The sequence below is a fragment of the Sceloporus occidentalis genome, unplaced genomic scaffold, assembly GCF_023333645.1.
Source record: "Sceloporus occidentalis isolate IW3139 unplaced genomic scaffold, rSceOcc1.0.p SCAF_2, whole genome shotgun sequence".
In the NCBI taxonomy this organism is placed as follows: Eukaryota; Metazoa; Chordata; class Lepidosauria; order Squamata; family Phrynosomatidae; genus Sceloporus; species Sceloporus occidentalis.
In genome coordinates this window covers 226,195,397-226,217,967 of record NW_028316982.1, presented here as the reverse complement: position 1 = coordinate 226,217,967, position 22,571 = coordinate 226,195,397, and the positions used below count along the sequence as shown (strand labels likewise).

General features: G+C 39.6%; 1 protein-coding gene across 1 annotated transcript; it reads left to right on the top strand.

The window, feature by feature from the left end:
- Positions 1 to 536: 536 nt before the first annotated feature.
- CD200 (CD200 molecule) lies at positions 537 to 19,188 on the top strand. The gene is made up of 6 exons (XM_089508153.1): positions 537 to 625; positions 4,487 to 4,568; positions 6,259 to 6,585; positions 9,909 to 10,178; positions 11,392 to 11,499; positions 17,942 to 19,188. Exons 1-5 carry the CDS (start codon positions 614 to 616, stop codon positions 11,460 to 11,462), a joined length of 762 nt encoding a protein of 253 aa, XP_089364279.1. The 5' UTR covers positions 537 to 613; the 3' UTR covers positions 11,463 to 11,499; positions 17,942 to 19,188.
- The last annotated feature ends 3,383 nt before the right edge of the window (positions 19,189 to 22,571 follow it).

The following is a 22,571-nucleotide window of genomic DNA, read 5'->3' as shown; positions in this document are numbered from 1 at the left end:
ACTCTGTTTATAATATCCTCTGGCGTTTGTTCAAAATTATACCAGTTTTAATAGCACAGAGCAACAGAAGGGCAACACTGGTATTTTATTTTATTGGATGTATTTATCCTTGTACACATGCAATCTTATTTGGTGCCCAAATGATAATATGCATTGTTTTGTTTTTATATAGGTACCCTTTCTTTTCTTAACAGCCTTACATCCCTTTGGACAGAATGCAAGATTTAAATGTGACATTGGGAACACGACAAAAGAGGAGGGGATACATCAAATCACTGCTTCAGATTCCACAGGCTTTTTTAGTTACTGCTTCGTAATGTTTGTTTGGCCTTAATGGCATGTATATAAAATAATGCATCTGTTCTTATGTTCTGTTTTGCATAGTTTGATCTCTCTTTGTGCATAAAACTGGAGGATTGATTTATACTTCACTTGCCTAAATCTGTACTATTCCTGTACCAGGAATCACAATTCAATGGGAGGAGCTCTACAAGACTGTAGGAAGGGCAGATGTTGACTGTTATTTCTCTGTCCAACCTATGGCTTCTTCTAAGCTTTTAGGTGGAAGCAGCAGCTGTACTCAGATGCACTCTTCCTTCCACACTATAGTAACATGCATCCCAAGGTAAGATGTATTTTGTTGTGTAATACAATATTGGGGCACAAGACTGGCCTTGGTTTGGTGGATATGGAGAAGGGAAAATCAGAATCTGCTTTGGTGAAATGAATAGGCAAATGTGCAATTCTTTCACATGAAGCTTTAGTTGACCCCCCCCCCCCCCCCCCGAATTAGTCTGTAATGGGAACATGAGACTTTTACAGTCTCCGTTGAATATCCCTTCTGCATTCAAATAGTTCAAGAGAGGGGAAAGATTTTAAAAAAAAATATTATATGTGAAAAACAATCCAAAGAAGCAATGTTTGAACTGGGGAAGACATTCTGTTAAGTACTCTCAGTGCAATTGAGTTTAAGTAAATGGGTGTAGGATTACAACTTCTGTGACAGTAAATGTCAGTGCCTGACACAAAGCAAGACAGTAGAAAGCTTTCCAAGGAATCTATAGATGATGCATTTCAGATATGAGCTAAGGAATGGAGTGGGTAAAAAAAATGATAGGTTCTTTAATGATTGCTGAGATTTGATTCCTTCATTCTTAAATATTTGGGTTTGAATCCCATGCATTCAATTGTATTTGCAGGGTTAAATTAATGTTGCCACATTCTCGCTTAACAGAATTCTCCTTTTTAACAGCTGTGACAGATGGGTAAAACATGGTTGTTTCCATCCTGAGAACAGTTTGTATATTTTGAATTTGGCCTGTGTTGATGTATGAAAATCTTGTTTCAGTATGATTTTGATAAAAACTCTCCAAAATTTGCACATTCGTGTACACATCTGGGAGGGGAAAATGTAAGACTCAGAAAACTGGAATGTAGGAGAAAACAAAGGTGATAAAGCTGAGCTTTACAAGCAAATGGGCATAAGAAGTGAAAAAAATGGAGTTATATGTGGAAACAGCCATGAAGCCTAATCCCATGCATGTTAAGTGAGAAGGAAATAATATTGTTTTCAGTGGGGCCTCTTCTTAGATAAAATACATAAAATGAAAGCCTTAGAATATTTTTGGACCATTCCGGTAGCTCTTGTGTGAATGTATGCACATTGGATTTTAAAATATAATATACCTTGTGGAAGATTTGAGGCACAATCTTGTTGTTAGTCCCAGCTAGGGCCAAATCATTGAATGAATGGAATTTAAATATGTGTTGAGTCACCATTCAAGAAATGATTCAGTAGGACTACTTTAACTACTGAAACTAACAAATGGATTTGTGTCAATTAATATTGATGTATTTAAAGAAGAACTGAGAGTCAGTGTGTTATAGTGGTTTGAGAATTGGACTACAGTTCTGGAGACCAGGGTTCAAATCTCTGTTCAGCCATGGAAACCCACTGGGTGACATTGGGCAAATCACTCTCAGTCTCAGAGAGATGCAAAGGCAACCCCCCTCTGAATGGAATGATCTTGTTTCCAATAAGCATGGTTACAAATATGGTATGAATCCTACTGAATTCTATTAGTCTTAGGTAGTAAATGCTTACATATAAATCTTATTGGGATTAGTGATGATTACAACCACATTTAATTGGTCATGTCATTGAAATCAAGAAAACATGGTTCCTATGTTCATTTTATTCAAAGTTGGCAATGTAGACAATTGAGAAGAGTGAGAGGAGGCTTTGATTTGGAAACCAAAGGAAAGAGTATAGCTGGGTGCCAGAACAATATGCCTTGAATGCCTTTTAATCCCTGTGCAAGACCAGAGGTATTATACAAACACAAATCCCACTCAAAGAAATGGATTTAAAATTTATAGGGTTAAAGTATATGTCTTCTCTTTGAAGCTCTGTATGTGGGGATTAACCTGTGGTGGATCACTCATGCATTTACTACCTGCAAGAAAGTTCAAGAACTTCATGTTCAAGGGTTTCAGCATCTAATATCTAAATAGAGCTAGATGTAGAGAAAATGTATACTATTTACCTTACTATTTATTTATTTATGGTATTTATACCCCGCCCTTCAGCCCTAAAGGCTATCGGAGCGGCTTACAATTATTATTTTTAATCAGACGGTTCCCTGCCCTCAGGCTTACAATCCAAAAGACACGACACAAAAGGAGAAGGGAATGGTGGTGGGAAAGGGGATGAGGTCCAGTGGTTACTCTCTCCTTCTGAGGCCTGGACCAAGGCAGATGGCCTGGAGGGAGGGCTCTTCTTCTTCAGGCTAGCCCTGGTGGAGCTGGGCCTGCCTGTTCACTCCCTCACAGGCCGAAGGATGACAGTTATCATGGAGGGAGGGCTCTCTTTCTTGTTCATTCTTGGCCTCTTCAGAGTACCTCTAAAGTGGTATTTTTAAGTATCCTTCCAGGCAGAAACTAATCATATCCCATTTTATTTTTCTTTGCAAATTATTTTGTTCCCTCCTTGTTATTTTTTCTCCAGATGCTTCCTTCTCTCATCCTGTTGCTAAAATCCCCTCCTTAGTCTCATGTTCCTTCAAGACCTTTTCTAAACAATGGACTCATTTCCCTTTCATAATAACTCTGTTTCTTAAACATTTGTAAGTGTTCAATCATTTTCAAGGATTAGTGTAGTGGCACTGTGCCATGAAGTAGGCAGTGCCCATTTCAGATCCTGGTTCTGCTATGAACTCATGGCTTATTCTTATTTTCTCTCAGCTTGATTTCCACTCATCTTCAATAATAAAATAAACCATTCATTTATTTATTGAATTTATTTCCAAATTTAACAACATAACATAACATATTTAGGTGCTTGAACAGAGACGATGTTCATGCTACAAGCTTCTTTCTTTCAGTCTCAAAGGGGCTACACAATCCCTTTGCACACAGTGTTAATAAAGTAATTGTTACTATCTCTGCTTTCTGCATTCAATTTGTCTCTGGCCTCATGGTCTACAGTCCTGCTCCCTGCCATATCTACTGCATATACACCTAACATCTGGGATAACACATCATGCATCATATGAAGCGGGTAATCATTCACAAAAGTTCATGCTTTAATAAATGTACTTGTCTTCAAGGTGCAAAAGGTAATTTTTGACATTTGAATGGTCCTAAGGCAAATAATTTGTCATATGTATATTCTAAGATATGACAAATTATTTGCCTTAGGACCACTCAAATCTGATACTTGTAAGTTCTAAGACAGGGATGTGGTGACTCAAGTAGTTAAGACACTGAATCTGTTGATTGCAAGATCGGCAGGTTGGCAGTTTGAGGCTTGGGTGCTGCATGATGGAATGAGCTCCTATCACTAGTCCCAGCTTCTGCCAACCTAGCAGTTTGAAAGCATGCAAATGCAAGTAGATAAATAGATAGCACTTCAGTGGGAAGGTAAACAGAATTCTGTGCAATCATGCTGGCCAGAAGATCACAGCATAGTCCCTGACAATGCTGGCTCTTCATCTTAGTAACGGAGATGAGCGTCCCCTTATGGGTAGACACGACTTGATAGCCTTGTCGATGGGGAATACCTTTACATTTACTTTAAATTCTAAGATAGGCATCTAACTGTTGTTGTTTTTTCTTTGGGGGAATTCTATAATACAGTTGGGTCTCCTTATCCACAGATGTTTTATCCAAGAACTCAAGCATCCACAGCTTGAAAATATTCCAAAAAAGTGTAAATTCCAAATAGCAATCCTTGATTTTTCCATTTTATATAATGGACACCATTTTACTAGGCCATTGTATTTAATGGGACTTGAGCATCTACAGATTTTGTTATCCACGAGGGATCCTTGAACCAAACCCCAGCAGATAACAAGGGCCCACTGCACTTCATCCTTATTCTTACATATGTGGGATTTATATAAAACCATAAAATATGATTGCTATGAAAGCAAATAGTATCTATGTGATTCTACAACAAGAGTTCTTTTTTCTCTCCTTTTCCAAGGTGAATGAAGGTAATTGTTCCTTTTGGACTTTCCAGAACTTGACTATATGTATCATACTTATAGAGCTCTGTAGGGTACAAGGTAAGTCTAATATGATTTGACTATTCTGTTTTAATATCAGAAAAGTTTTTATTGTGTAGGAACTACTGTCACAAATGCAGTATAATATTTTATGTATCACATGGTTCCCTTTCCTTTCTTGTGTGAAGTGAAACAGATGGGTAAGCATGTGCCTGTTCAGCAGCCTCACTCTCTTTTTGAGCATATTTCATTCAGAAGACATATCTATTTCCAGTCTTTTGGCACATTTTGGGACATGAAAACTCACCCCAGGGTCAGGTGAAGACATGTCAGTACATGGTATGACAGCACCCCATTCTATTTTTAGGTACAAAAGCCAGTTGGACTGGCAGTTACCATTTTCTTCAAACTTAGTGACAGAAGGCAGACCAGCTTAAGAGACTCAAGGCAGCCCACTAAGTGGAGAACTCTCTCTGCCAACATTTTGTTGCTGATTCACAATATCAGATGATCAATTTCTTTACCTAACGAAAAGCACCTACCAAGCACAGTATAGCAGAATGAGTTAATCAGGGCTTAGTTGTCAGGAAGTTGATATTTGAAAGCAGTTAGGGGAAATCAGAAGGTTTTCAGCTGCTTGAAATTAAGAAAATGAATTCTAGCTCATTTGGGGGGGGGGGGGGAATCAATGTAGCACCCATAAATAGGCATAGGATAGCCTTGCAAAGCATGAACAGTCTCTGCAGCACACTTTCTGAGTCAAGACGTGACTTGGTGAGAAGAGATAACTGAAAAGAGGGCAAACTGATGGCAAAATCTTGATTGATGTGAGCCCAAAGTGTAATTTAGCATTTCTCTTCTCTCTGTACTGAAGCCACAGAGTTCAAGAGATCAGCATCTGTGGACTCAGTTGCAGAGAAGTTTTCAAATACCCCCCCCCCCCACACACACACACCAATGTTAGAGGTGAAACAAACCATCTTCTTGTTTTGAGGATGGACTATGTTAACAAACCATTTTTGTTGTTATGTATCTTCAAGTGAACTCCAGCTTATGGTGGCTCTATCTTGTTGTTTCCCTGGCAAGATTTATTTAGTGGAAGGCTACTATTATTTCCTCTGAAATAGTGTGACCTGCCCTGTGCATTTCCATGACAGAGAAGGGAGTTGAAAGTTGACCCCCAGAGGCCCGATAAAGCACTCAAACCACTAAACCATGCTAGTGCTCCTCAAATTAAAGTTAAATTTCATTCCAGTTTGACAGTTTCAGATAATATGGGAACTTGTATTTAATCAAACCTGGAAATGAAAGTTTCAAAACCCCTTGTTAGCCTAGGAAAGGAGGGAACATGGGGAAACAGATGAACCCACCTTTGCTCAATTATTTTACTCTAAGGACATTATCATACCAGACTTGTGTCTCATGGCAATTGTGTTTTGAAAGAAAGTGGGAACTTGCCAGTTTGAAAATATTTCTTATCACATCTTTCTTCTTTCACGCAACTGCACTGCTTTTAAGTCTCCCCTCCTTGTGATACATATCTTTGCTGCAGTTCCAGCATTATAGCAGTCAGTGCCATGAGGGGGTCTGATTCTCTGCTTTTCCCCCTCTATCACCCTTCCATTTTCTATTTCAAAACAGACTAACTGTGCTGTTGGTTTATTTATTTTTTAAATTTTGCTGTGTTTGTGTAATTTTTAGACCTAAATGACAATGACCAATAATGATATTTCTATGTCTGTTGCCACAGGTGAAATAATTACAAAAAACAAAGATGTGGAAGTTGGTGGCAGAGTTACTTTGAGATGTACATTATCAAAGCTGTATGACACTATTCAAGTTACATGGCAGAAAGAAATGAATGGAAGTGTTGTAAATATGGCAACATATCAAAATGGAAAAGGTCCAAATATCCTCCCACCATACAATCATCAAATCAATTTCACAGTTTTAGGAGTCAATGATACTGCGATCACCTTTTGGAATGCTAGTATCCAAGATGATGGGTGCTACCGATGCATATTTAATACATTTCCTTTAGGATCTGTCACAGGAAAGCCCTGTCTTTCTGTTTACAGTAAGTCAGAAGAGAGTATTTTTGTGAATGTGGCACTTCTCCTACATTAGCTACAATTACATTGTGCTTATGATCTCATGTTAGACTTCCTTCTACTCTGCTGATGCAAAAAATATATATTACAGGTCTTAGCTAAGCATGATCAGTTTGGATTTATGTTAGGGGAGGTATTTCAGCAAAAAGTTCATCCTCAAGGAAAGGATGAGAACATAAAAAAATCATACTTTTGATTTGACTCATAGAAAGCTGCAGAGCTGGAATTTTAGAAAGGATTAGTATTTTAAAAATAAATGAAGAAAAGAAGCTAATAAATTTAGGCCAAAAATGTTGTGGTTGTTTTTTAAAAATTATAAGAAAAAGTAATTAACTTAATAAAACAATAACCCACAATAAAATCTGACAAAAGCCCAGTTTCATGCATCCTCATTCATATTTTTTCTGTGAATTTTTCAAAAGTATGTATTTTCTTTTTTAAAAATACATGTCTTGTGGCATTTTTTTTTTACAAAAGTGCATTTTTGTATATCTTTTAAAAGTGCACATTATTTCCCCCAACTGTACATATTTATGTCCGCATGCACCACTGACTAAATTTTGCATGTTGTTTTCCTCATACATTTTAAATATGTGTTTGACATGCTGTCAAACACATTTTTCTCTTTAGCATTGCAAGATCAAAAATCTATAGATTTCCAACCACAAATTGCATTTAAACCCATCACACAGTCTAAGATTCTTATCCAGGAACTGGATAAATCCAGTTATATAATTGGGATGAATTTCTCATTCATTTGTAATACATATTATCCCTGAGAAATTCCTTAGAAAACTTCAGTTTTTGCAGCAAAAAGGTATAGACCGCACACACACACACACACACACACACACGAAGTCTCCCTTATCTGGAATTGCAAAATATTCCCAAAACCAAATCTTTTTTTCATGGTTGTCTGAGATAGCAACACCTTTGCTTTCTGATGGTTCAGTGTACACACATTTTGTTTCATGCAGAAAATTATTTTAAAAATACTATATAAAATTACCTTCCGTCTATGTGTATAATGTGTATATGAAACATAAATGAATTTTGTGTTTAAACTTAGGCCCATTTCCAAGACATCTAATTCTGTACTTATAAATAAATAGGTATTCCAAAATCCAAAATGAAATAAAATAAAATAAAAATAAATGTGAAATCCGAAATACTTGTAGTGCAAAGCATTTTGGAAAAGAGAGACCCAACCTACACACACACACCATATATTCTCGACTATAAGTCAATGTCATATATAAGTTGTGGGCAGATTTTGGGGCCAAAACTATAGATTTTGGTATGACCTGTGGATAAGTTGAGGGTCAAACTTTGGAGCTCCTCAGATCCATAGTAGCTTTTTGCTGCAGTGGGCAAACACCAAAGTGACCCCGGTGGATCGATTTTACCTGGGGATGGGGTGGAAAAACATGGCCACCCTTTGCCTCTTCAAGCCCACCTAGAAACCTATGTTTACAGTAGGCTTTCCCCTGATGGACTCTTCACCACTCACCCATCCTTAGTTGCTTGCAACCAGCCCACTTGTCTTCTTACGGAAGATGGTGAGAACATTCTTCCTGAGAGATAGTATGTGTATATGTGTGATTGATGTTTCTTTTACTCTTAAAGAAGCAGCAGTCACCCCCCCCCATATGTAAATCGATCCAGGATTTGGGGGTTCAAATTTTAGGCACACATTTTTCAACTTATAGATGCACGCATATGGTGTGTGTACGTGGGTGCAGCCATTATTTCAGTTTCTTTGAAATATGTGTCTGAGTTTTATCCAGATGTTGCTGTTTAGGATGCTGGACTATTCCACATCTATAAAATGTGCATCTTTCTCTGTTTGGCTGTTATGTTATACAAATCTATATGCTTGATCACTGAATGATCAGACCTGATGTGTTATTTAATGGAACCCAAACAAAAACTATAGTCAAGTTTTGGATGCATCTTTTCAACTACTGTATTTTCTGGCGTATAAGACTACTTTTTAACCCAGGAAAATCTTCTCAAAAGTTGGGGGTCGTCATATACGCCGGGTGTCATCTTATAGGGCAGGTGCTGAAACTTCTGAGCCGGACTGGAGAATCTGCGGTCACCGCATATGGTCAAGGGAGCTCAAAAATGGCTGCAGCCACATCCCCACTGTATGTGACGATCGTATGAAAGCAGCTACCGCTCTAATAGTCTTGGAGACAGGGAGGGCTGGGCAGGCAGGGAGAGCTGACCAATCCAAGCAGGCTTTGTATACAACAAGGTTTCCTGCTAAGTACCTGCATGTCATTTGAATTAAAATTACCATATTGAAATCAAATCTGATTTTTATTTTTTTTTATTTGGTGTGTGTTGGAAGAGGGGTAGTCTTATACGATGAGTATATCCCAAACTCTATATTTTAACTGGAAAAGTTGGGGGTCGTCTTATATGCCCAGTCGTCTTATACGCCGGAAAATACAGTACTTCAGATACTTCTGGAGCAAACACTTTAAATTTCTGCATCACTTGCTCTACAATGCATAACTGAATTGATTTTTCCCAGGCTTGATATTTAGACTTAGGCTGACATCTCAACATTCTGTGAAAATTCATATTCACAAATTTTAGCTTTCTCCCCACCCCCCACCCCCTTTGGAAAGTTTCTGGCTTTGCATGGAACATGGTATAAAACTAATTACATACAAGGACTGGTTTTGTTTCATTCATATCATAAGCTAACTCATTGAAGTCAACTGGAATAAAGCCAGGGATGTTTCTTAGTAATGTATAAAGAACAGCACACCACAGCACTTAAGAGATTATCACATAGGAGAGAAAAGTGTCCTTCTCCTATGCTTAAATAGCATTAATTGCACAATCGGGGGGGGGGGGGAGATTATCACACCCCTGTGCACTTGTCCTGTTCTTCTACCATCTGTAAACAGTAATGGACCTTCATTGAGTATTAACGGGAACTCCCATTAATATCCAACGACAGGTCCATTACTGTTTACAGACAGGAGAAGAAAGGGATAAGAGCATGGGTGTGTGATAATCTTCCACCTGATTGTGCAATTAATGTGATTTAAGCATGGGGGAAGGACACTTTCCTCTCCCATGTGATAATCTCCATAGTGTTGAAGGATGTTTACCCTACAGTTACATGTTTTCTATTTCTGTAGTTTGACTTATCATCTGGGTACATTCAAGAGCTTGTGGCCCCCTGTGTGATAGGAAAGTGTTTCAGTTATTTCATTGCCAACCTGAGATCTTCATGCTAAAGAGCTTTGTTGTTGTTTGTGTTATACAGCCCACCTCAGCATCTTTATATACTACAAAACTTCTGATAGACATACAAATGCTACCTGCTTTGCATCCGGCTTCCCACGCCCTTCTATCTCATGGCTTCCACCAGGACACAAAACGAATGAAAACCTGATCACAAATCCCAATGGCACTGTATCTGTTATGCGCAGCATCTTTGCAAATACCTCAGGAAACCATGCTGGACAAGAGCTGATCTGCAGAGTTAAACACAGAAGAAAAGAGGTGGACCTCAAACTGGCATTATTAGGCAGAGGCAAGTGGGCAAAACACAAAATCCTGGTGCTTATAATTTCACAGAAGGCCACAGAATATTTCTCATTTAGCTATTTTGTTGTGAATAAGGAATACATATGGTTGTATTATGCAACATGATGGCCCTGTTTAAACAGTTTTCTGCTGCTCCAGAGACTAGGACACGACACAATGGATTCAAGCTACAGGAATATAAACATTAGGACACCTAAACATTAGGAAGAACTTCTTGATTGTAAGAGTTTATCAACAGGAATCTGCTGCCTTCGGGTATAGTGGGGTCTCCTTCTTTGGAGGTTTTTAAACAGAGTCTGGATGGCCATATGTCAGGAGTGCCTTGATTATGTATTCCTGCACAGCAGGGGTTTGGACTGGATGGCCATGGTATCCTTCTGAGTCACCTCTCTGGGGTGGGGCTTGGTGGCACTGTTCTATAGTGGCTCTGTTCTTTCCTGGAGGAGCATTCACAGAAGATGGTGCTGAGGGATTCTTGTTCAGCTGCTTAGCCATTAGGCTGTGAGGTGTCAGGGCTCACTGTTGTCCTCTATGCTCTTTAACATCTAAACAGCTGCCTTGTGTTGGAACAGAACATGTGCTTCTAATATTACTGCCCTAATGCCTATGGGCTCCTGAACTTGCAGGAAATGTGGAGCAAACAGGAACTTATTTTACACAATTGTAAGAGAGATATACCCTGGGTTTTGTGTTGAATGGGCCAGATGTTGTTTGGGCTGTTCATGTTAGGGATTGTTACTTACTGAATTTAATGGCACTTATATATGGGTACATGTGGATACAACTGTAGCTTTAGTGTGGACACAAAAGGAAACATATTAGTGCAATCCGTTATGGAGCAGCCTTGGTGAGCTGTAAGGGTAAGCTGCTTTGTGAAGGAGCAGATACTGTTAGGTACATAATACTGCCTATTCAAGCTTGCTTGCTTGCTTGTTGTGTTCCTTCAAGATGCTTCCAATTTATGATGACCGTAAAGATGATCCTATCAGAGGGATTTCATGGTGAGATTTGTTCAGAGGGGGTTCACCTTTGCCTTCCTCTGAGGCTGAGAAATTGTGACTGGCCCAAGGTCACCCAGTAGGTTTCTATGGCTATGGTCTCCAGAGTTTTAATCTAATGTCCAAACAACTGAAATAGAACAGTACAGTGATCCTTGTTCATACTGTCACCTGAAATATCCCTTTCTTTCCTTTTTGTAGGCCACAATCATCAGGATTATTTGGTTCTAATTCTACTGGCCCTAATGCCTATGATCATTCTTATGAATTAGGTACATTATTGATGCAAGACAGGAAATAAACATAGTGGTAAGTTATTTAAATAAGTTAATTAAATCATTAGCTGATTCACAAGGGGAGTAGTGGATAGTCATTCAACTGCAGGACTCTCGTTCAGTCATTTCTTGTAAGTGGGAAGAATGTAAATTCATCCAAACAATAATCAGCTTTACTAACAATAATTCGAAAGGAGTGAGAGGAGTCTGGATCTCAGGGGCATTGGTTCAGTATGTACTGTCACAATTTGAGCTCTAGAATCTTCATACTCCTGAGAGATGTCCCCTTGTGTAGCTATTGGGTGGATGGGTGCATGGGTGGAGGGTGCAAAATGAGGATGTTGTAAACAAATAAACATTCTGCCCTGCAATGACATTTTCCTTCAATCTCCACATTTCTAGCATTCTAAAGGGTGAGACACTGAAAACCATTCACAATTAACTAGCTAGACATTGCTTAAATAACCCATCTTACCTCATCCAAATTCAAGTCTAAATCAGGAGGCAGCCGGGTCCTACCGCAAGGATTTTGCCACTGAAGCCACCGGGTGAGTACAGCCTGGTAGCAGCCTGGGTCCCAGGTGAGCTCCAGCGGCCATTTTTCTTAAGTCAGAAAGCTCTCAGCTTCGAAAGGAGGCCGCTGGAGCTTGCCTGTGACTGGGGCTGCAGCTAGGTTGTACTTGCCCAGCAGCTTCAGTGGCAAAATCCTTGAGGTAGGACCTGGCTGCCTTCTGATTTATGCTTGAATTCAGATGGATGGTAATATCTGATGTCAGATGGACAAAATCATCTCTGATTTTGTATCAACAATTGTATTTTACTTATTATTTTATCCATTTCACTTATTTTACTTATTTAGTTCACTTATTCTAATCTCATTATTTTACTCTATTTATTTATTTTATTTTATACTGGTCAATGACCGAAATACAGATCGATGATGATGATGATGGTGGTGGTGCTGTCCTCCCATACCACATCATACAGAATTCTTACCCTTTGTTGTACTAATGTTACTCCTAACCCATAATCCCCATATATCATTAAGTGTAATGGCAATAGTTCTGACAAAAACAACAAGCAAAATTTAAATGTATACCTTTAAATTACAATACGATATGCACAACATAAATGGATTTATATATACATCATTTCATATGGTTAAAGTGAAAATTTGGTAAGGTGTGATGTTTTGAAAGAAAATTTTAAAATAATAATTTTAAAAAAATGTCAAAAATATTTTTTTAAATTAAAAATTAAAGTTTAATTTTTTTAAAGCCTAGATCCTCTCCTTTTTCTTTACATTGTCCTTGTCCCACTCATATAATCTCCTCAGCGATTTAAAGGGATGCAGGCAAATGCTACAGTTCGTTTCTGCCAAAAGACAGGTTTTTGGGGATCAGTGGTCTCACCTTCCCTTCAGCTGTTACTTGGTGCGGTCTGAACACCCTGCACCATATTAGTGATGACGTTGTACATAAGGTATATGAGATAAACCAGAGAGAACAGCTCTGTTGAAAAATGGTTCTAATTTATTGACTCTTTGAACAAGGGTGGACTTCGGACATCCTGTTACATTGCTAGAGATTTTGGAAGGATTCATTCATTCAATCATATTCCCCTCCCAGATATATCAACCTATTGATGCCCCTGGGAACAATAAATATAACTTTTTATCTTACCATGTGCATCTAGAGTTATAATTCCTGTTTTTACCATAAGTTCATTATATTAGTTTATTGCACTCTTCTAGTATAAATACCCAACATTTGTATATATAATAAAAGTACTACTTGTACCAGAACCTTGGTTTATCTAGCCCATGTTATCTGCTTTTATTGATGGTAGTTCTCTAACGTTTCTTCTGTTGGACAGATACAAGAAACTCTCTGTTGGATCTTCTTCATGCAGAGTATATTCTCTGCTGTGCAGCTTTTCCTGTTAGATATTATATCATCAAGATTACTGTTAAAAATTAAAGTTAAAAGTTAAACTTCATTGAAAGCAAACTAAAAACATCCCAATGGTCTTCAGAATTGGATAAAAATCTCTTTCTACTAAATACTTTTTAACAATATTTTTTCTAAAAGTAAGCACTTTTTAAATACATACACACAGATGAAATGATAATTTCTTTAACAAGTTATAGCTGAATTGAAGGGTCGTAAAAATACAAAGATTGACTCTAAAAAGTATTGAGGAGAAACAATATTTTCATCCATCCATTCCTCAATTTGGGTCAGGCTTTCTTCTCACCATTGAGAGTCTTTTATCAGCTAGTAGCATAATGTTTTCTGTGGAGGCACATCCTGCTTGAAACCAGGAGGTCAGAGTAAATTAAGACAAATGAGTTCAGTTAATGGGCAGACAGGGGTGCTTTCCTGTGAATTCATATCTTGAAGCCAAATGCCAAAAGAAAAGATAATAATGAAAGCTTCTGTTCTCAAATACAGGAAATAGATACATAGTGAATTCTGATTCTGTAATATTTAGATATGTTTTCAAGGGCTGCCTGTTAAGATTTTGAGGAAGAAACAGCCCTGAAATCATATGAACAAGATTACAAAAGAATACATTTCTACAACACTGTAGTGTTATGAAAAAACAGACCAAACCTTGCCTTCAGAGCATCATAAACTCACAGTTTCACTTCCCTTCCTTACAAAAACACTGAACAAATAAGATTTTCACTGAAGTCCATGTATGAATGCATGTTATCTTTAGTGCAAACAAAACATAGCTTGAAGTATGTTCTGGAACATAACTTCCAGCTAAGACCATTTCTGTGCTATCATATTGCTTCATTCACTGAAGCAATCTACAAAATAAGCTGCATTATCTAGCCCGTTTTCCCCCCACTGCTCTCTCAATCTTTTTTTGTTCACCAGAAAAAACAACCAAAATTTTTAATTAAAAAATAATAAAAAGACAGAATAACTGCCCAATACCTATTGAGTGTTAGTGATACAGCCCCCCGCCATTCTCAAAGCTTTTTAGATGGTGTACTTACTTCTTATATATTAAGAACATAGAGATTTGCTTTAACGCCCTTTCACAGTACATAATTGTGACACTACAAATCTATTTTAACTGCCATGTCAACATACTATGGAATCCTGTGTTTAGGGAGGGTTACTTAGGAATCATATTCCCAGGATTTCAGTAGGATTCAGCTATGACAATTAAAGTAGAATCATGGTACTGTAATTCTGTAGTGACAAAGGGTCATTATATTGAGTCAGACTACTGGTCCATCTTTCCTAGGAACATCCACTCTACCTGGCAGCATCTAGTTTTAGGCTGAATTTCTAACTCTAACTAGAGATTTCTGTTATTTCCTGATGGTCTCCTATCCAGGTACTTCTCAGTCCAAACCCTGCTAAGCTTCTAATACTGGTTGTTTTTCAGGATAGTATGGTGCTACAGTGGGCCCTTGATATCTGTTGGTGTTTGGTTCCAGGACCCATCATGGATACTAAAATCAGTGGATGTGCAAGTCCAATTAAATACAATAACATAGTAAAATGTTGTTGTTGTTAACTGCCCTCATGTCAACCAAGCCTCATGGTGATCCTGTGAATGATACATCTCAAAGCCCACATATCCTCCACTGCTTTGCTTAGGTCCTGCAAGTTGATACTCATGACATCCCTAACTAAGGTGCAGTACAGACCACTGAAAAATGGTGCCTTGCTGGTGCCTGTTTTTCCTCCAGAGGGAAGCCGTAGCCGCCAAACTGCACAGCTTCCCTCAGGCAGAAAAAGGACCCATGAAAAGTGGGTTCTTTTAAAGCCACAGGGGCAGTGTAACAAGTGCACCACTGGCGCACTCGTTATGTAAGCACTGCACATCAATGTGTGGACACCGCGCGGTGCTTACATAACAATGGCATCACGCATGTATTCAGGGCACTGCCACTATTACACCGCTGCCACGTACTAGGGTTGTGGGGCGTGCAGTCGCTCCACCCCTACGCAATCCTAGTACATGGCCAGGCCAGAGCAAAGCATTGGTCTGGACTGTGCCTAAGTTTATCCATCTAGCATACAGTTTTCCTCATTCTGCTTCCCTCCACCTTTCCTAGCATTATTTTATTTTGCAGTGAGTTGCGCCTTCTCCTGATGTGGCTAAAATATGACAGTCTCAGTTTAATTACCTTTTCTTCCAGGGAGAGTTCAGGCTTGTAAAAGGGTGTCCTTTATATAAATTGGCAAAATCAAGGTTTGTTTTTTAAAATTTATATATTTTTAAAATATTTTCAAACTGTGGTTGGTTGAATCCATGGATAAAGAATCCATGAATATGGAGGACCAACCAGACATAAGTCCAAGTTCAGGGCAGAAGGGTTCACTCCTAAGCTCATGTGCAGTATAATTATGATTATGGTGATAAAAACTAACTTTCATAAAATCAATTTCCAACAAAAAAATGGAATTATTTCAAGAATGGCAGAATATAAATTTCAAAGTATGAATTGAAATGGTGAGTGAATATGAGTGAGAAATTCTCCTTTTGGTTAATGATACATGTCATATTTATATCTTTCCCAGCGCTGTTGTTTCTAGATTTTAGTTTAGTTATGTTTCTCTCCATTCTTCCCAAATAAAGAGTGGTTCATCTTAAATGTCGCAAAATGGGCTCATATGCTATCTTGTTTTGTGATGGCCACAGTACATACTTATCAACAGACATTCAAGGTGAGCTGTATAGATGCAGATCACAGCTAATAGAAGTCTTGGGATTGCTGGGTTTTCCCCTTTAAAAATATACCTAATAAAAAAGTATGAAAGAAGCAGATTTAGGCCTCATTGCTATGCATGTCTACACCAAAATCAACTCAGAATGCTTACTCATTTAATTCAATGGAATTTAATTCTGAGTACATGTGGAAATAACTGTAGCTTTAATGTGGACACAGAGGAAATGTATTAGTGCAACGTGATATGGAGCAACCTTGGAGGGTAAGCTTCTTCTTCAAGGAGCAGATGCTATTAGGAAAATAGCATTGGCCATGCTTGCTTGCTTGTTGTGTGCCTTCATGTTGTTTCTGACTTAATGTAACCCTAACGCAGGGACGTAGCTAGGATTTTAAGAAGGGGAGGGCCAGACTAAGTGCCACCATTATAATGGGGCTTGGGTGCAGCAGCGCAGCAGCACACACCATTCATTTTTCTAATGGAAGGGGGGCGGACCCCAAGAACCCCCCCCCTTGGCTACGTCCTTGCCTAACGTGAACCTCTCATGGGGATTTTTTTTGTAATATTTGTTCAAAGAGGATTTGCCTTTGCCTTCCTCTGAGGCTGAGAGAATGTGACTTGTCCAAGGTTATCCAGAGATCTTGTATGGCAGAAGAAGGATTTGAAGTGTGGTCTCCAGAATCCTAGTCCAATGCTCAAACCACTACACTATGCTGGCTTTCCATCTGCTTAGGTTGTATATTTCTAAACAGACTATTTTAAAGCCACTAGAAGTATCTAGCACTTTCTCTTCTCTTTCCTGTACTGGAAATCACAGTTCGCTAGTTTTATTGTTTAAACTGTGGCCTCCACACTCCCCCTTCAGCTTTCAAAACCAGTTTCCTGTACACAATGGAAATGGGATCTTTTCCAGACAGTAGCAGTATCTCCCAACCAGGATGTGTTGCTAGTAGGAGAACTTTGATCTTGCCCTTCAGTTTTCTATTACTGTTGTTTATCTTGCAGCTGCTACAGATTTGGTTCTGAAAGGATTTTGGTTATTTTTACCACACAGCTCTCTGCAATGAGATGTGGTGCTAAAGAGACAATTTTCGGAAAATACATTTCTCAAAAGAAATAAGTATTTAGCAATTCTCCAGTGACACGTCTATGTGAGCTCTTTCTTATGAAATATCACATATGCCTGTGCCCAGTTGTTTGTCTCACCAGTTGCTGCTGTGCATTTTAATCATTGGTGAAATGCACCTTTCCATTGATGAAAAAAACCCGACAATGGCCCCAGTATTGCTACTTTTCCATTACTGACTCTGATGCAATAGGCCCCTTCTGCTGCAGTTCCAATATTTCAAAAGTCACATAGGATGAGTGAGTGTGATTCTCTTCCTCTTCTCTTCCCTGCCACTCCCTCTCTCACCATTCTCAAGCAGGCTGAAATTGCTTATACTTCATTTCCCTTTCCTTATCTATCTCTATTATTTTATTTTTTTATTTCATTTTTCATTTTGCCGTAAATTGTGCAATTGCAGCAAAAAGAAGACATACATGCAGGCATACACAAGGAAGAAGGTGGAGTTAGTGAGATGGTGCAGAAGAGCAAGAACAAGACATGAATTGCCAAAGCAGCATAATAGCATGTTTGCAGAGATGTGTGATAGTGATTGTTTTCAAACTTGTATGTTCACATTTGCTTCAACAATGCAATTGCTGTAAGACAATCAGGTGGAATCATAAAGTCCTTAGTTTGCCAAGACGACTGATTATATACCTCTTTTCTTCTAGGTTTCAAAGGGATTCTTCAGTCAACCCCCAACACTTAATTCCATAGAAATGAAAGACAAAAGCCTCAGTAGATCTTGCCAAACTAGACAACAGAGTGGTGTTGCAACTGCACTTTAAGACTGCAAAATAATAATCCACCAATAAATTTGGTAACAGAGGGGAAGGTGACACAGAAAACACTGGACTGAAATGATCTGGCAATGATATTACCTTGATCCTCTGTAAAAGCTGAGCAAATGAAACACATCCATTTCAGATATTCATGGCAAAGGCAGAAATAGGTCATGGAGATAGACGTTTTACTGAATCTTACATTTTCTGTGAGAATTAATTCCTGGAATTATTTTATTGCTGTGATAAACAGCTATTCCTTGTGCCTCCATTCAGTGGTTTTTATTCCCCTGCCTTTTCAGATGATAAACCATATTACTTAACCTACTTTAAAATGAGGTAGATCATCCCTACTAAGGGGCCATTAATGCTTACTTTTTTGAACGAAGAGATTTGCATCTCTGCACTGATTCAGAACTAATTCAGAATCGGTTCAGTGTTCCTATTACATTTACTGTGCTCAAACCTCTCTGTGCCATTTTAACCCTGTTGTCATTCACATTTGCCACTGTATCAATTTAAAATGGAGATGCCTCCATCTCCAGGAGCAATGCAGCATGACCTGAATTGATTCAGTAGCGAGTTCACACTACCAAAGCAAATCATAGTGGCTCTTAAAAACAAACTGCTAAGGGATCTGATGCCAAATGCACGGCTTAAGTGGGCTTTTTGCTCCCCCCTCCCCCCCGCAAACTGCACCGACTGCACTTATTTCACAGAAATAAACTGATTCCACACCGATATATTTCCATACGGTGAATGGCCCCTGTTTCAGGGTCTTCCTGTAAATGCTGCTGTGGGGCCTCTTTGGCTTTCTGTTTCAAGCCCTATCCTCAAGATATCCTTGCCTTCATTATAACCTCCTTTGTGGCTGCTTCTGCTATAAAAGAAAAAACACAGCAATCCTTGTACTGAGTATGGAAACACTTGCTGCATTTTATTTAAAGGAAACCAGCTAATTGCTGTAGCTGGCTTCATTTTCTGAGTTTTTTAAAATGGTTTTTGTATTATATTATGTTTGCTTCCCTTCTCTTTCACTTATAAACCATATTAAACTTTTCTAGAGATGTCAAATACACAGTAAATGCATATGTATATAAATTAGAGATAGTTTGCTAAGAAATCTATATGAAGGAACTGAAGAAATGCTTTGCCCCTTTCTAGAACTTTAATTATTTCAAAATCCTTTGGAAGACTGCTCATTTAATCAGACAAAGGAGTAAAGAAGGGAAATGCTTTCTCAAGTGCAGCAGCATTAGTATGCAAACTTGTGCCCATGGCTAAAATCCTGCTGGTTAGTTCCAGTTTAGGTAGATCCAATAAGTAAATTGTTGAACAGTGGAATGACTCTAGTTAGGGCTAAACTGGGATTTAGACCAACAAAATTGTATCAGCTACTTTAGCTATGATAAAAACAACAACAACATGACAAAGAAGAAAGCTGAGAACACTGCTGAAGTTCAATTTCCCTCAGTTTGATCTGGAGAGGAGCATTTTGAAAGTTATGTTTCTCAAATAATCATTAATTTGGCAGGAAGCCTATCACACAGCATTGCTTTTCAAAATACTAACCTTCTAGGAATTTTCTACATTGACCCAAGCAGGACCCAGAAGGATTCAGCTAAGAATTGTCTTACCAAACCTTCTTAGTTGCTTTGCCATTCTGTCTCAACTCTACATTGCACTGGAACATACTCATTTCCGTGACTCAACCACAGCAGAACTTCACTACTAAGCAGTGGTAGCTTAGCTGCCATTATGTTTTTTATGTACCCTCCCTTACTCATTTTACAGTCAAGAAGAAGAAGGCAGATACCAACTGCTGGCTTAAATCTAATTAGAACTTGGTAAAAAAAGGCAATGACCATTTTAATCAGGCAGGCTTCGGGCAACTGACTGAGAAAAATGCTTTTAACAGATGGGTCCTGTATTTTTAAAAACATTGCTCTGTTCTAAAATTGCTTAAGAATTCAAAATGTTATATAATTAAGATACAGTTGAATCAACTCTGTGTGTGTGTGTGTGTGTGTGTGTATTCTGTCTGTCTTTGCTGATAATCTTATTGAAAGCTGCTCTGAGTCTTGGTTTGGGGGTGGGATAATACAGTCATTCTCAAACTGTGGAATGGGACCCCAAGGGGTGAGAGTTGCTCAAGAAGGTGTGTGAGACTTGGAGGCTCTAATCCTTCCTTTCCTCCTCCTCCTCCTCCTCCTCCTCCTCCTGAGCCTTTTCTGTCCTGGTGGGGAAAAGAAAGGAGAGAAGGACTTGGAATGTCCACCTCTGCCTGAGCAGGGAGGATGAGAAGGAGAAGAGTGCAGAAGATCACTGGATCATGGGCTCTGGCGGGGCCCACCTGAGCCACTGCTTCTTCTTCCTTCACCTGTCTTGTCACTGCTCCAGTTATTTGGATGAGATGCTGCCGCTGCCTCAGCCAGCAGCCCACACAGTCCAGTGTGCCCTAGGTCCACAGGAGAGCCAACAAACATAATAGCCCCTGGTGGCAGTCGTGACCTGCAGCACCTCTGGTTTGGGGCTACTGCCATCACCTGGTTATAGATAGGCCCCTTCAGAGGCAGAGGAGAAGTGGCCTCTGTGGCTCCCCTTCTGAGCAACTGGCACATCGGACTGGCCAGCTGAGGAGGAACTGTGCAAGTACATCACTTCCTGTGAGCCACTGGAGCAGAGCATGTGGCCTGGGTTCATGTGTGCCTGTACCATGTGCCTGCAGTCTCCTGGCTGGTCAGCTGGAGACTTCCACTCACAGTTGGAGGCACATATGAAGCTGTTCCTCGGGACTGGTAAGACAGGCAGGTATGCAACGCAGGGGCTGGAAAAGTCCCAAAGAGTGAAAGAATGAACAAAGAGGACTTTGGGCAGTCATTGAAGGCATTGAGGATGGTAGACAATCAGAACCCGCTTCCAAGAGGCCCTGTTTCTATGCCCCCCCCCCCCAACATGTACATTTGTTCTCTCTCACATTCAATCACACTGTTTCTCTCACTCTTGTTCTTTCATATGGTTACTCTTGCAGGGATTCATTCACATTAATTTTCAAGGTGTTGACCCTCTGAGAGGAATTTCTTTCAGTCTCAAATTCCTTTTTCTCCATAGACAAAAAAGCACTAGATTTTCCAGAACAAATTGGTTATCAGGGAAGTGGTCCTTCCTTTTCATGCGTGCTTCAAGCAATGACAGTTAGAGCAATTACCTCCCGCCCCTCCAGAGGCTGCAACAGCAGCAGAGATATCCAGCTGGCTAACTGCTAGTCAGCTGGCTTCTGCTACCTCACCATCACCACCCCATTTGCTTAATTTGGCAGGGAATTACAAGCCATGCCATCCAGGTGCATGACTAAAAGTGTCTGGCAGATGTGAGGGCCTGCCCACCCAACCACAAGGTGTAAGATGAATGTGTGAGTTCTGACTAAAACCCAGAGCTGAAGAACCACAGAAGAACCAAAAAAGATGGTTCCATGCAAAGCATTGATGTGACAAAGATATTTGGCAACCGAGGCGAGGAAAGTCTGAGGAACTTGGAAGCTGAAGTAGGGTGCCGTCCAGTTGTGACAAACCATGACTGGGAAGGTGCTTATCTCCTGAGTCGCCATGAAGAGGAACTGACAGGACAATGGAGTTCTCTGAACAGAACGAGAGACTTTGAACAGAACAAGTTGCTTGGAACAGCCTGTCTTACTTCCCAAAAGAGGAAATTGAGTAATGGGCTGCAATAGTGCAAGAGAGCCAGAGAGAAGAAAAAGTATAAAGACCCTGGACTTTCATGTCCAGTTTGTTGGCATCATCCGTGGCAATGGTGTCATCCCCAACCTTTGAGAACAACTGATCAATGTTCAGCGGAAGGAAAGTGTGTGTGAGTATTGTATGAATGTGCAAATGAAAGAGCTCTTGATAATCAATGTTTGTGTTACTTTTGTGATTTAATAAATGTTACATGCATGGTGTTTAAAACCAAATTTGGTGTCTCAATGTCTTTGTCAGCCCTGCTGTGAATAAGTCCACGGAGGGAGAGGTTTTCATTACACGCTCTCAGGATAAACAGGTTGCCCTTAACAAACTTGGGCATAACAAAGGGCCCAAGGTGCATTCAGGTCCAGTGGGAAGCTTCAGATTTGGTGTTTTCTTCCAGGGCCACTGGTGTGTTCAGTAGGGCTCAGGGAGGAAGGGGCCCTTAGTGACCTCACATTCCTGGAATTTTTTCTCATTGTGGTAGCCATCCACATTTGAGGCAAGAATTTTGCAAACAAGGCATTTTGCTTCTGGTATGACAACAAGGCAGTGGTCAGAATTATCAACTGCCTGAGCTTCAGGTCAGAGAGGGTCATGATGCTGGTCCATCATTTTGTGCTCCATTGTCTCCACACAAGCATCACTTTCAGGGCCCAGCCTTCAAAATAACATTGCAGAGTCTCTCATTTTCAGGAGGCCAGGTTTCGCTAGCTGATGCCCAGAGCAGACCCCTAGCCCACTCCCTTCTCAGAGGATCTGTAGGAGGTTGGAAATCT

Coding starts and splice junctions, on each gene's coding strand:
- CD200 (XM_089508153.1), top strand. Junction 4,569..6,258: donor AGAGCTCTGTAGGGTACAAG/GTAAGTCTAATA, acceptor CTGTTGCCACAG/GTGAAATAATTACAAAAAAC. Junction 10,179..11,391: donor ACTGGCATTATTAGGCAGAG/GCAAGTGGGCAA, acceptor TCCTTTTTGTAG/GCCACAATCATCAGGATTAT.